This window comes from Hyperoodon ampullatus, assembly GCF_949752795.1.
Source record: "Hyperoodon ampullatus genome assembly, chromosome: 8".
Taxonomy (NCBI): Eukaryota; Metazoa; Chordata; class Mammalia; order Artiodactyla; family Ziphiidae; genus Hyperoodon; species Hyperoodon ampullatus.
The window spans coordinates 60,969,772-60,983,849 of record NC_136921.1 but is presented as its reverse complement, the minus strand read 5'-3'; the positions used below and the strand labels follow the sequence as shown (position 1 = coordinate 60,983,849).

The following is a 14,078-nucleotide window of genomic DNA, read 5'->3' as shown; positions in this document are numbered from 1 at the left end:
AATGTCAGTCAAGAATTAAATCCAGAGGAAATGTGTGTTTTTATGCTGTCAAACTCTAGGCCAGACACATAGGCTCCAATATTATGCTATGCAATTTCACATACATGCCAACTGCTCACCTTTAAGACAAAAGTAAAGAAAATTTACCACAGTGATTACAGTGCTGTTGGGTGTCTCACCACTCTGTAGGGACACTCAAGAGTTAAGTTAGCCCAAACTGTCAAAAGTGCAAAACATAACAAGAAGAGCATTATGTTTAAAACAAGAAAGGCAATAGTCCTCTTTTAATGACACTGGTGTACTCTTAGTTTTTATAGAGCTTTTGATAGTGTCAGCAGAGTTTAACTTTTTTCTGCTGTGAAGTATATTTTGGAGAAAATGAAATCAATATCCAGTAGCAAAACCATGTCAGAATGTAGAGGATTGGTATCCTCTGTTCATTAGTTTCAAATTGATAGGTCTGTGTCGTTGACCATCTTTCATATTTCAAATTCTTTGACAGAATCTGTAAACTCAAAAAACTATCTTCAAACTAAGAATTTCCTAAGATTTACATAGAAAAGAAACACTAAATCAGGAAGGTGAGATATTCACAGGGAAGTAAACTAACACAGAGGAGCACCAGCATGGTATTCCAAGTCTGAATTAAAGGAAAAGATGTGGTGCTCAACTTTCTGTGTGGTTATGGGACTTGAGCCTATGCCTGACCATTCTCAGACATGTCACTTACAAGTCATAGTTACCATTCAATTACTTAATTAAAAACAGCAGGCTATTGGTGTTGAAATAATGCCTAGTGGGATATGACTTCCTCTGATGAAATGAGAATGGATGTTCTATTAGCTGCTGAACTTAAACGTGCTTTCCAAAAATTGATGAGCATAAAATCTTAAAGTAAACATAACTTCGAATGTTTAGCATAACTGAGTATCAGTGGGAAAGAATGATGTCATTTAGAATATAATATAATACCATCAGAAATGGTTTAAATGTTTAAAAGAAAGGTTTGCAAGCTACATTATTCTCTGCACATCTTGTAGCTCCCTTCAACCAACAACTGCTGGTCATTCATCTTTTTAGTTTCAACCATTTGCAGGTGTAGTAATGGAGTGCAACTTTCCAATGAAAATTTAAACAATGTTGAATGTAATTTAACCATTTTTTCATCATTTATTGAGAATTCATCATGTGCAAGGCACTGTGTGAAGAGTTAAAAATAAATCCATGCTCCCTATAGGAAGGAGCACACAATGTACTGAAGGTGATGTCTTAAATACTTTTCTTCTATAAGTGGTGCTTTCACCCTACATCTCAGGGCATTCTTATTTCCTTAAAAAGAGTATGACTTTACATTTTGGGTCTATAGTCTACTAAAACCTCAAGAACTCTTCCAGCAGTATCATTTCAGACTTATTTTGGTTTTGCACGGTCAGTTTTTCTTTTCAAACTATCCTGCCCTTGGTTTGTTTGTTTGTTTGTTTGTTTCTGAACTGAAAATAGAAGTGGCTTGAAGAGTATAAAATTTGGCAAAAGGAATAAAACTAGCAAAGAAAAGATTATTTAAACCCAGGAAGAACATTTCTAACTCAACAGCCCATTAGACTTTAAGATAACCTCTCATAGAGTTCAGAAGAATCTCTAAGACACGAATCTATTAAGGAGATGAGTAAATTACTTTAAAACATCCTGTAGAGGAAAATATGCCACATTCTATTATGCAGACCAATGCAACTATTTCTCCTGGAATCTGTACGTCTCTTTTACGGTATACACAGATTAATGATTAATGCTTAAGTTGGACACACTTCATCTGAAAGTGTGAAAATTCTTTGGAAAAGGCAATTTTTTCTAGGCATTTAGAAAGGGAATGTTATTCATTAGGAAACCCACAAAAGAGTATAAAATTTTGGTCTTATTCATAGCTTCCTGAATTAACTTAAGACTTCTCAATTATCATACATTTTTAAGCTCTAGGGAGATGCCTATAAAAATATAACGTATATATTTTTGTTCAACTAATGAATAGATGAATTCAAAAAATAAAGTGACACTCTTGTGAAAGTGTTGATAATTTACTTTTTAATCAATTGGTTCACATTACGCAACAAGAATAAAAAAAATTATTTAAAAACTACAAATCCATTTTTGAATCCCAAGGCAACAAATATCTGAAAATCTCTAACTGCCTTATTATTAGCAGTATTATTATCACTATTACTCCCATTTTGTAAAAACTTGAAAGCTTTCCAAAAGCATGTGATTTTTTTCCTTCAAATTTTGTAAACACTTGCTTTCAGGCTTAAACATCCTGCCAACTTTCAGCCAAGATTATTTTTATGGTTGAACTATTAACTTCTGAATATTGGGGTTTATAATGGACAAAACTCCCAGACCCAGAACTCCCATCATATAAATGGCACCACTAAAGGATAATTTAGAGTACTGCATCTTGACATGTTGAGGTGTTGCATTATTTAAATCCTCCATCCACAACAAAAGGCTAATTTCCTAGGGTATTAATTTTGGCTCTGTTTCCTTCCAACTGACTCCAAGGGAAAAATATGTTAAGAACCTAAACTTTAGACAGGGGGTGGGAGTGGGGGCAGAGGTTGGAAATTAGACTCAGGCTTTATCTAGGAAGAGACATTATTTATTCGTATGCATTCTGGACTCAAAAGTGTGGGAATATCCGCTGACTGATTTGACCAGAGCCACATTGCTGGATACGTTAGATAGCCTTTCTGGTTATTGAACTGCACATGCATTTCTCTGTTAACTTCTGTTAGACCTAAGCTCTCTTTTTTTGATAATAAGACTGTTGTGTATTGCTCAATGTAGATAAACTCCATTAAATGTCACTAATAAGTACAGTGAATTAATTCGTAGCCACGTCTATACACAGAATTTGTGAACATTCAGAATTTGTGAACATTCATGGCAAGATTTAACTGTCAAGCGTTTTCTGGAACAGTAGTATATTTCTCTGGAACAGGGAAGTAGGCATTAGGTAACTATGGCAGAGATGGTAACTGGTGCAATAGTCTGCCTTCTCTTCATTACAGACCTCACAAGCAAGTCCTTTTATCCATATTTGTTTTCTTAATTGCAAAACACAGCTTTTTTCTCTCTCTCCACCTTGTCATCTCTGATTTCTTTTGGTTGTCTTTTCCCAGTTTCTCTTTTATACTCTCGCTGGCTGTTTCCTGTTTACTCTTTTTTGATTTTGTCTTCCCCTCTAGCCCTGAATGTGGCTTTCTTACAGACACAGAGGCCCCAGCATGACTACCCCAAAGAGCCAATTCCAACTTGGACCCACAAGACTACTGCTGTCAGGAAGGTGGATGTCATTGGTTGCATTAAAACAAAACATAAAACACCAAAAACGCTAAACTGGACTTGATTTTAACTCAGAAGTAAAAACTAAGGAAAATTTGCTGTAAACTTTCACGGAGTTTCTTGGAGGATCATTGCTATTGTAAACGCATGTGGATGCCTAACTTTAGGCATAAAAAGCAAGCACTTAAAAAAAAGGAAGACATAGGTCAGTGCTCTTAGAAACATTTTTGTTCAGTCCACAAATATTCTCTGGGGAAAAAGGAATAGTGCTTATCTTGAACTCTTGATTTTATTTTTTGAGCATGTCATTTTTATCAGTTTGTTTTGTTTTGTTACTTTTTTTTTTTTTTTTACTCACTGCTTTTAAAACTAGCAAGCAGAAGTCCCTCTGGAACAAGATAGAATCATACAAGTTTTCAAGAATCTCGTCACAAACTAAACAGTACAAATTGCACATTCTTCATGGAAGTATCAGCCTTTGGTGCGTGCCTGGATCCAACTATAATAGATTATCCCAAAGTGGGAAAGAATGAACAGGACAAAATTAGCAGAACTGGGAGCAGAGCTTGTCTAGGGAAGGCATTATGATCTGCCCTTCGGGGCCTAGATCATCAGGCAATGGGAATAGACTATGTAGTTTTATTTTTGCAAGTGAACACTTGGTAGAATCTCAAGAGGCAGACTGGTGCACTGAATCTTGCCTGTTGTTTTTATAATAAGTACGTACATGGGCATGCCTTACTTAATTTGCAAGTACATGTTAAGCAAGGCATGCACTATATATAATAGTAAATATCCATGTATTTATGTATAGTCCTTGTTCTGAATTTTCATGACTCGGTAAGTATACTCCTGTGTAGGTGTATAACCTTACCTTCTTATGATATTAATAAATACATCTAAATAAATATTGACACAATTAGAGAAATAGATTTCATTTATAATGGCATGGGATTCTTAATGTGTCTTTCTCTCAAACTTCACGTAACAACAGCTGAATTACCAAAAAGAAACAGTTAAGGTATAATAATAATCTTAGCCATTCTTTTTCCAAGTTGCTATAATCTACCCAAAGATAACTAATTGTTCAAAGTAAACATTCCACTCTGACCACAAAAGGAATCCATTACACAAACATATAATTCACAGTCATTTTTAGTGGGTTGTAAACAGTTTGGAATGAGCATAAAATGGGACAAAAATCAAAGTGAGCATTTTGAAATGAAAAAGTGTTTGCTACAAAAGGTCAGTCCCTTTGCTTGGCAAACTATGTAGAAAAGCCTGGGAAAATGCTGATCACACAAGCAATGAAGGAATTTTAAAGCCAACAGCCTCCTTGTTTCTTTAAACAGACATCGGAACCTATAACTGGATCCTGTCAAACAAACGACAGCAAAAAAATATAACAGCTGCTAAGAAGTCAAGTAGAGAGATAAAGTTTTTGAGGCTAAGGACCTTCTCAGAAGTAGACTAAAGGTCTTTCTTAAATCTTTAAGCAAGGTTATGGATCCCAGGGTGGCTTTTAGGCACCAAGTCAAATATGTAATTTTGTGTATCATTCTTGTCATAGTATTTTGTGTTCCATAAAAAAGAAAGAGCAAAATTGTCGGTTAGCATCTGCTGAGGCATTCTGCAAAGTAGCTTATAGGTGGAATCATCAAATTTGGAAGACCTGGTATCACTGATTTTTAACTGTGGTAAAGAAAACCATATAATATAAAATTTACCATTTTAACCATTTTTAAGTGTACAGTTAAGTGGTGTTGAGTGTGTACACATTGTTTGCAACAGATCTCTAGGTATCATTTTAATGTTGTTAAATAGTTCAGGGGCATAATAATCAGAACTGGGAATCATGGAGGAAGAATGAGTTGTTAAACCATATTCCAAAGGATGAATGCCAATCCAAATGTAATTTAAAAATTGTTTTAAAATCAGCCCTATTCTTTTACAAACAAAAATATATTCAATGCATAAAAATACATTTAGTGTAGAAATGCGTTCATTCATTTAGTTAACTCCATTATTATATAAAGGAAGTCTTTGGCAATGTATTGTATTGTTGTGTAGAAAAAGGACTGGTTCATCATTTATGGCATGTTCTTTTGGGTATCTCACACCAAGTGACTCCTTGTACTGTGCTGTCACAATGTGTCAAGAAAATAACCTGGGAAATAGGCTGTAATTAAACTTATGGTCTTATCAGGAGGCTAAAACCAGAAGAGTATGTGTTTTATTATTCAGAGTTTATAATGTCACTTAAAAATATATTCTAAATAAAAATTATATATATATATATATATATATTTTTTTTTTTTTTTTTTTTTTTTTTGCGGTACGCGGGCCTCTCACTGCTGTGGCCTCTTCCATTGCGGAGAACAGGCTCCAGACGCGCAGGATCAGCGGCCATGGCTCACGGGACCAGCCGCTCCGCGGCATGTGGGATCTTCCCAGACCGGGGCACGAACCCGTGTCCCCTGCATCGGCAGGCGGACTCTCAACCACTGCACCCCCAGGGAAGCCCCAAAACTGTATATATTTAAGGTGTACAACATGATGATTTGATATACATAGACACAGCAAAATGACCAACTAATTAACATACCATCTCCTCACATAACTACCAATTTTTGTCTGTGACGAGAGCACCTGAAATCTACTCTCTTAGCTTATTTTCAGTATTCAACACAGTATTGTTAACTCTGTTCATCATGCTTGTATAGTAGGTCTCTAGACTTATTCATCCTGCATAACTGCAACCTTATGCCCTTTGACCAAGATCTTTCCATTTCCCCCATCCCCTATTATGCCATTTTTAAGCTGACAAACTTCTTCTATTGTTTTTTTTTTATTATTACTGTAGTGGTTGTTCTTTCTCTTAGCACAATATCTATTCTTTTCTTTCACAGTTTGCTTAATGTATACCTGCTCTATATTCTCAGCTGGTAGTATGGAGAATGACACAGAGTAGGTACTGAATAGCTACTTACTGCCGAAATGCAATAAACACTAGTGTGTTACTTCAGTGAGTGTTTACAGTGCCGCACACACTGTGTGTCGTTCTTTCCAAATATCAGTAACTGGCCTTCACAAAGAGTAGTCAGTCAGTTACATAGTTTTCATATTAAAACTATGGATTAAGGTCTCAGTACTAATTATACCAGTTTAGTACTTTGTTTAGTTCATGTCTCCTAGGTCCTTGTCTCTAAGTGATACAGGTGACCCTATTTTTAAGTAAGCAATTTCTATACACCTTTGAGGTCATCATAAACTACGGAAAGTATTTTATAAAGCACTGAAAACTGGACTTCTCCCTGTTTAGATCTACATACCACCAGTGTGTCACAATGTTATCCTCTCCAGGCTTGTCCCCCCAGACCTCAAAAAAGTATCAGATGATCTCCTGCTTTTAGTCAGTTTACCATATGTATTGAGCATTAGCTGAACAATAATTCAATATTTTTGCAGAAACTGCTCTGTAAGAAGAAACATAAGTTGAATTTTTCATTGGCTGCTTATGATTTCACATATTGTATATATATATATATATATATATATATATATATATATATATATATATATATATAATCTAAAAATGTAAAGGCAAGGCAAGGGAGAATGAACCACTTGGAAAAGCTTTAAAGACTAACACACTCCTTTACAGTTTGCCCTCCAAGTTATCTGTATGTTTTCTAGGCCGAGCAGACAATGTCAGAAACCACAGAAATAACTTTAATCTAGTTATAATAGTTGGTAAGAAGGAGAATGCTCTGGTGGTTTAGGGGAATAAAGGAAATCCAAATCAAGATAAGGAAACATACTAAACAAGTGATTCGCTAAATTGGTTTACATTCGGCTCACTAAGAGATTTCTTTCTAGGTATGTCCAAGAGATGCAAAATTTAAAATGTAACTAATACCACTTTACCAGGGATGAATAGAGAATGTATCTTGTGCCAAGGGCTGGGTAGGATTTCCCTGTGGAGACTAGAGGAGCATGGGCAAATTGGCTCTGCCAAGTGCAAGTAACTAACTAAATGAATGAATGAATGAATGGAGGAATGAATGAATAAATGGTGAGAAATGCCCTCCTGATGTTGTTTCATTTGAAATCAAGCATGTAAGAAGCATTAAAAAAATCCAGCTACATTTTGTAAATTATTTTTTTAAGGTGGGGGAAATAACCTCAAGAAAAAAAGAGAGAAAGGAAACAAGTATTTTTTATAACAGCTGACATGCTGCTGTAGTGAGGATTGAGACCATTTTCCTATGACTGTGAGAGTAAACACACAGTTTTCATTAAAAGTGCCTTTCCCATAACTGGTCCATAAGCATTTCCCATGACTCTGCAGTTAAGTATCTTGGCTGGAAGAGGATCTGGCCATTAGAAGGAGGGCTCTAGATATGCAGAGTCCAGCCGTGCTGAGAGACTTGGCACCTTTATATGCTACTTCCTAACAACAACCCCAGCATAAAATGTCATCAGAAGCCTGCATAAACATTGGACTTAGATTCACATAAATTATTTCTGTCCTGAGGTGCTTTATGCCAAAATTTAGTAAAAACAACACTTTGAGTAAACAGAATTGGCATATCAATGTAAGAATATTAATCCAACAAAATGATCATAGAAAAATAAAATCAAAAGCACACACTTGTAAATACTGCAGTGATGTGAGAGGTTTACCTTGTGTCTCTGAGTTTTTGTTGAACATTTCCATACAGTTCCTTTAAGCTGACATTGCCAAAATGCTTTGAATTATCAGTTGCTTTATGGAATTGCAGTCTTTGAGTTTCATTAAAACACTTAGGAATTATTTTAATAATCATATGTGTGATTAGTGCCTGTTCAGTGCTGAATCTACAAATTCATTTTAAGAGTAAATATTGGGACAATGAAATATAATGCCAAATATGATTGCCCCTGTCAGAAAATACATTGTCTTATTTTATTAAAAATCACCAACAAAATACCATGAACAAAACATACAGTTTCTATTTATGGGCATTTTCTATTCTGCAATACCATGATGTTTGCATGCCACAAGGCTATATCTAGCAGAGTTTTCATTTTGCCTGGGGTATGTACATAAATAGAGAGTTATAGTACCCTTTTTTTATGTGCACACATCTTATTATGTACAGCTTCCCCCAAAGTCCTATTTGGATTTTTGCTCTAATATAACAGTGCTCACACCATCAATGCTGAGTATTTATAAGAGAATGAAGATTTCCTGAAAATGATGATAATTTAACTATTAGCAATAATAGCATTATAACATTTTCAGTGATCCATTTGGCTTTAAGTACTTATTAAATAATATTTATTCCTAAAATATGTACCTATAAAATTAAATGAGATTGCAACATACAATAAAAAGACATTTCTCTCTAAACTCCAATTGATTCCATTCCTCACAGATACCTCTCCTTGTGTTCATTCTGCTTTTACTGTTTTCTACGCTCTCTTTGAACCCTCAGCTCTTCTCTCTGATGTGTTGATATGCTTTTCCCCAAAGCTGCTCACTTTATCCACTTTCTCTACCCACTCATCCCCTTCTTGTTATTCTCTCATTCCCTACTGATATGGGAATAATAGGATCCCAAGGCTGTCCTTACAGTATAATCAAAGTATGAATTTCCAGGAGCTGGAAATTGCAGACCATTTTTATTATGTTTCTATAATAAAGCCAGGTAACATCGAGAGAATTAAAATGGCTTTTCCCTAGCAGATAACTTGGTAAAGATTTCTTCCCTTGGTTCTATTGTTTTAAGAGACTGGGAGCTGAAAAGGGGAATAGATTCACCAATTCTTTTTCTGGAAACACCTCTGTCTTTTACATGATATATATTCCCCTAGATCCTGGGAATATGTTGTAAACTTGTAACAGATGGTGATGAAATGTTTCACATTTCTATACAATATATTTTTTGAGATTCTGCACCTACTGTATGTATCTTTCAGGGAAAATGACCTTGAATGAATAAAGTCACAGTCTGAAGGAAAAACACCCCTCAGATAGACTAGCATAGAAATGATGAGTCAAATGGGTTTTGTTTTGTTCCCCTTAGTAAGATAAAATAATTTCAAATGAAAAACAGAATGTTGAAATATAGGAATCAAAGGTCATCTTAACACTGGAGGTGTGTCTGTTAATTGTTCCAGGAAAACCAGTTAGGCATATTCTGTGCTGAACAGATACACGTGGAAGATGGAATATCACCATGTGCAAGTAGAAACGCTGTTTGCTTCACTTGGGTAATGTTGGGGGCTTACCAAAATATGTTCTGGCACAAAATCTACCAGCATGAATGTTAGGAGGGTTCTAACACTGTGAGTGCTGATATTTTATGAATGTTTTATCACTGGCGAGAAAACAAGAAGTTTGCAATTGAATCAACAACATGTCAGACAGAAAAAAATATTAAAAAAAGAACATTAGTGGGAATTATTGATGTCCCTACTGTGAAAACAAACTGAAGTTAATAAGAAACTTGATCCTCTTAACTGATTAACAAAAGTCAAGTTTTAATTTCATAGCTTGTCAGTGCTGTTAACTTGAGCACTGGTTGTGTAGAGGGTACAGTATTGGGGAAAATTGCTGTATATTCAGTTACCCACCTCTTTTTTCGACAGCTTCAATGCACTGCTTTACAAACCGCGGAACTGTGGAATTTTCACGTTCACACACTGTGTGCAGATGAGAGCCAAAAATTTGATCTGCAAAAGAAACAAAGATGAGCTTCATTAAAATCCAAGCTTGCGTTGTTCTTTAATTTGATTCTGTTTCCATATCCACTGAATGATGAAATCTGCATCTTGCATAGGAATCGATTTTTTGCTTTAATTCCAAAGTGTCTATTGCAGACATACAAAGACCCTAACTCCCTTCTCTATGGAACAGGACTCCGGCCCCAGAGAAAGAAAACTAACACTCTGCCATCGATTAGGCAGGGATGACTGAGTAATTTATAGTCTCTCTGGGCTTAACTTTGTTGTCTATAAGATAATGACAAGGAATTAAGAAAACTTCTATAAAATAATTAATCTTAGCGAGTTGGGGTCTTAGTGTTTGAGAACAAATTTGTCAATGGTTATCAAAATTATGATGTTGTTTGTATATGTAGAAGATTCACCCTGTGGCTCAATGATATTCGAAGAAAGCAAGTTCCCGGAGACTTACTTTGAAGTGAATTTCTTCACATCTCTCCTGCCTTGAATGCCCTTCCTCTTCTCTAATCTAAGTATCCCCTTTCTTTTAGGGCTCAGCTCAGATGGCTCTTTCTCCATAAACTCTATCCTTCCTATCTCAGCTTTATGTCTCCTGTAACATAGGTTCTTTGGAATACCAGTTCTTCAGGATGTTAATAGGCGATGTGGGGGAAAAAGCCTGTAATCAAAATGGCTTAGCCACATTGGGTTAAACAAAGTTAAACAGGTTTCTTTCATGTGTACTTATTTTTAGAGCCTGTGTTATGCCAGTGTGCACTGGGAATCTCCAGGCGGGACTGGAGGATGCATTATTTCCCAAACTTATCTGAGTAAGATCCTTTTATTTCAAAGGGCATCTCTCCAGACTAATGTTTCCCAGAACACACTTTGTGAAATTCTAGCCTAGCCCTCTCATTTGGAACATGATTTATGCTACCTTGCATTGTGTATTTACACTTATAATATACGGAATGTATTTTCTCAAAGCAGATTCTGAGTGCTGCATTGCTTATATGTTCTTACGGTCACCAGTGCCTAGCACAAATGTGGGTCCGTGGTATTCACACAAAGATTTTTTAAAACTGTGCTAAAATATATATAACATAAAAGTGTCCATTTTAACCACTTTTATGTGTACAGTTTAGTGGCATTAAGTACATGTGCATTGGTGTGCAACCATCACCACCATCCATTTCCAGAACCTTTTTAAACAGCATAGATGCTGATTACTGATAATGAAGCAAATATTTAGTAGGTTCAAGGGCTTCCCCTCTCGCACAGAATGAAATCCAATTCCCTAACATCACTTCCAAGGCAGTAAACGACCTGACCTTCCACCAATTAACTGATTTCATTTGCTTCCTCTCTACACTCTCCCGCTCATCACTTGCCTGCCACCACTCTGTTGACGTTGCTGATTCATGTTCTGCCTCAGGGACATTGCACTTATTATTTCCTCTGCATGGAGCTCTACTGCCCTAGCTCTCTGATCAAATGTCACCTTCTTATTGTAGCCTTTCCTATCCACCTTTAAATAAAACCTGGCAACCACTGCCAAGAGAACTCTCCATGCTGCCCCACCTTACTTTTCTTAGAGCACTTTTCTCCACCTGATATATTAGATTGATATGTTTACTGGTTAGTTGCTTCCCTTGCTTAGAATGCAAAACCCAGGAGAGTAAGGACTATTCCTATTTCCTTTATTACTGGATCCCCAGTAACTCGACAACGTTTGGCATACATTAGAAGTTCAATAAATATTTATTGAATTATTGACTGTAAGACAGCATCTTAATCATCAGTGGAGGTCTTCAATGCATTTAAAACATATTTTTAGCAGAAGTGGGGAGAAAAATATAAAATGCAGCATAACAGAATGCTAAACGATGCATTATTACAAAGGGGTAGTCAACATGGACTGTGGTGAGACTTCAAGAAAGTCACGATTTTCATCCATTTCTCAGAAAAGGTGATGGCTTGAATTGAGAACTTAGCAGAGAGGGAAAGAATTAAGGCTAAAACACCAATAATAATGCACTTCAATATGGAAATGTGCATTTTTTGCAAGAGAGAGGAAGAAGATAAACACAGTAAGATAGTGTAGAGAAGTGGGAAATAATCATAGGTATTTGCTTTGAATAGCTGGTCAAGTAACAAATATTTGTTCAAAAACAGTGAGTCACCACTATAAGAAAGGATAAAATAAAATATTACTTAAGAAAAATAATCCAAAACTTCAGATTTGATCATTTAATTTGGCCAGAGGTTATAGTCAGGGGGAATTGTTATAGAGTAGAAAATCCTTTAATAGTAATCATAATTTAAATGAATTTCACAAATATTTATTATCTTCTATACTTGTAGTGATGAAGTAGGCATATTAGGTTGTGAAAAAGATATCAAGAAGTCATAATACTGTAGGGCTGAAAGAAATAGTCAAATAATATAAAAAATAGACTATAACAGGTATCATAAAAGGTACTCAGTGCTAAGCAGGATGCTCTATAGTATCGAGTTTTTTGTGTCATGTAGTGCAGATGCAGTGTTTGGTGGGGGCAGAGTGGAGGGAAGTTTATGAGATGGAGATCATTCCAAAAAGATAAATTCCTGAATGGAGTGGTGTTAAAATCTGGAGAGAGGTTTCTTTTGTTTGTTTATTTATTTTTTCTTCTGATAGGTAGATACAGGAAGATGAAGATGAAGGCATTCTAGTGTATTTACTGTTTCATTCACTCAGTTATTTACCAAAAAAAAAAAAAAAAAAAAAAATTCTGAGTGCCTGCTTTGCATCAGGACCTAGGAATGGCACTGGTAATACAATAACCAAGACTCAGTTCCTATGCTCTAAAAGTTTCTTGTCTAGTGTGGGCATCATATAACTAAACAGGTAAGAACATATCGTGAAAAATACTATACCTGGGGGAGAACAGATGCAATGGGAGCATGTGGCAGGGCAATCTGAACAGCCTTGAGTGCACATGGAAGACTTCCCAAAGAAGAAATGAATCCTCGAGGATAAGTAAGACTTAGATTGGAGAGGTAAGAAAGAGGACAAAAAGGGCATTTGGAGAAGATGGAGGAGAGGCAAACAAACACATCAATGATGAGAAGAATGTGGTGTGCTGAGGAAAACATTCACTCTTTCTTACTTAGAAAAATCTTGATGTATTAAGCTTTAAAAGGAGATGAAGATTATGTTATGAAGAGTCTTAAATATTAAGTCAGGTAGGTAATTATTTGAGAGTGTGCAAATACCATCAATTTCTTATACACACGCTATTCCCCTCCCAACTTCTTTCTTGTTTTTAAAGTCCACTCATAAGACAGAACCTGAAAGTGTTCTCCATTGACTTCTGCTTCCCCTATAGCTTTAGTTAGTTTAAATTAGATAGCTCTAGTTGGTAAAATGTAAGGGAACATGACTTGGGAATCTACAAGAGAAGATTTTTTTCCCTGATAAATGGAGAGGGGTATATGAAGACATTCTTTCTTTCTTCCTTCCTGCTTTGAACATCACTGTGCAATCATGCAATGCCTGGAGCTACTGCTGCAATCTTGTCACCATGAGGCAAGAAGCTTGCAAACAAAAGCTAAACATGATTAAAAAAGAAGGTACAAAAACCTGAGACCTCAACAATATTGTTGAACTTTTAAACCTATCCTAAAACACATTCTCTAGACTTCCTGTTATATGAATATAAAAATAATTAAATATAATATAAATAATTTTTAACTGGGTATTCTATCACCTGTAACCAAAAGATTCATAACCAAATCGGGGGCACAGATCGTGGGGAAGACTGAACACAAAGAGATTTGTTAAGAGGCTAATGTGATTGCTTGGGAAGACCAGAATCAGGATAGGCTTGTGGTAAATTTAATCATCATTGAGAATTCATCTCATCTTCTCTGAATTAGATTCATACATTCACCACCTCTGCCATCTGACTGTGTAGTAAACTCACTAGCGTGGGCAACATTTATTTTCCTCATTTCACTGCTATAGGGCTTGGCCATATGACTTGCTTTGG

At 35.8% G+C, this 14,078-nt stretch overlaps 1 protein-coding gene across 1 annotated transcript in view; it reads right to left on the bottom strand.

Annotated features, from left to right (window-relative positions):
* ARHGAP15 (Rho GTPase activating protein 15) overlaps window positions 1-14,078 on the bottom strand; it is a gene marked incomplete at both ends in the record, with an annotated part of 595,418 nt that overhangs the window by 217,378 nt on the left and 363,962 nt on the right. Inside the window, one exon of the mRNA XM_079710401.1 lies at window positions 9,958-10,056. Within this exon, the coding sequence (XP_079566527.1) occupies window positions 9,958-10,056 (99 nt within the window). The remainder of the gene's footprint in view (window positions 1-9,957; window positions 10,057-14,078) is intronic.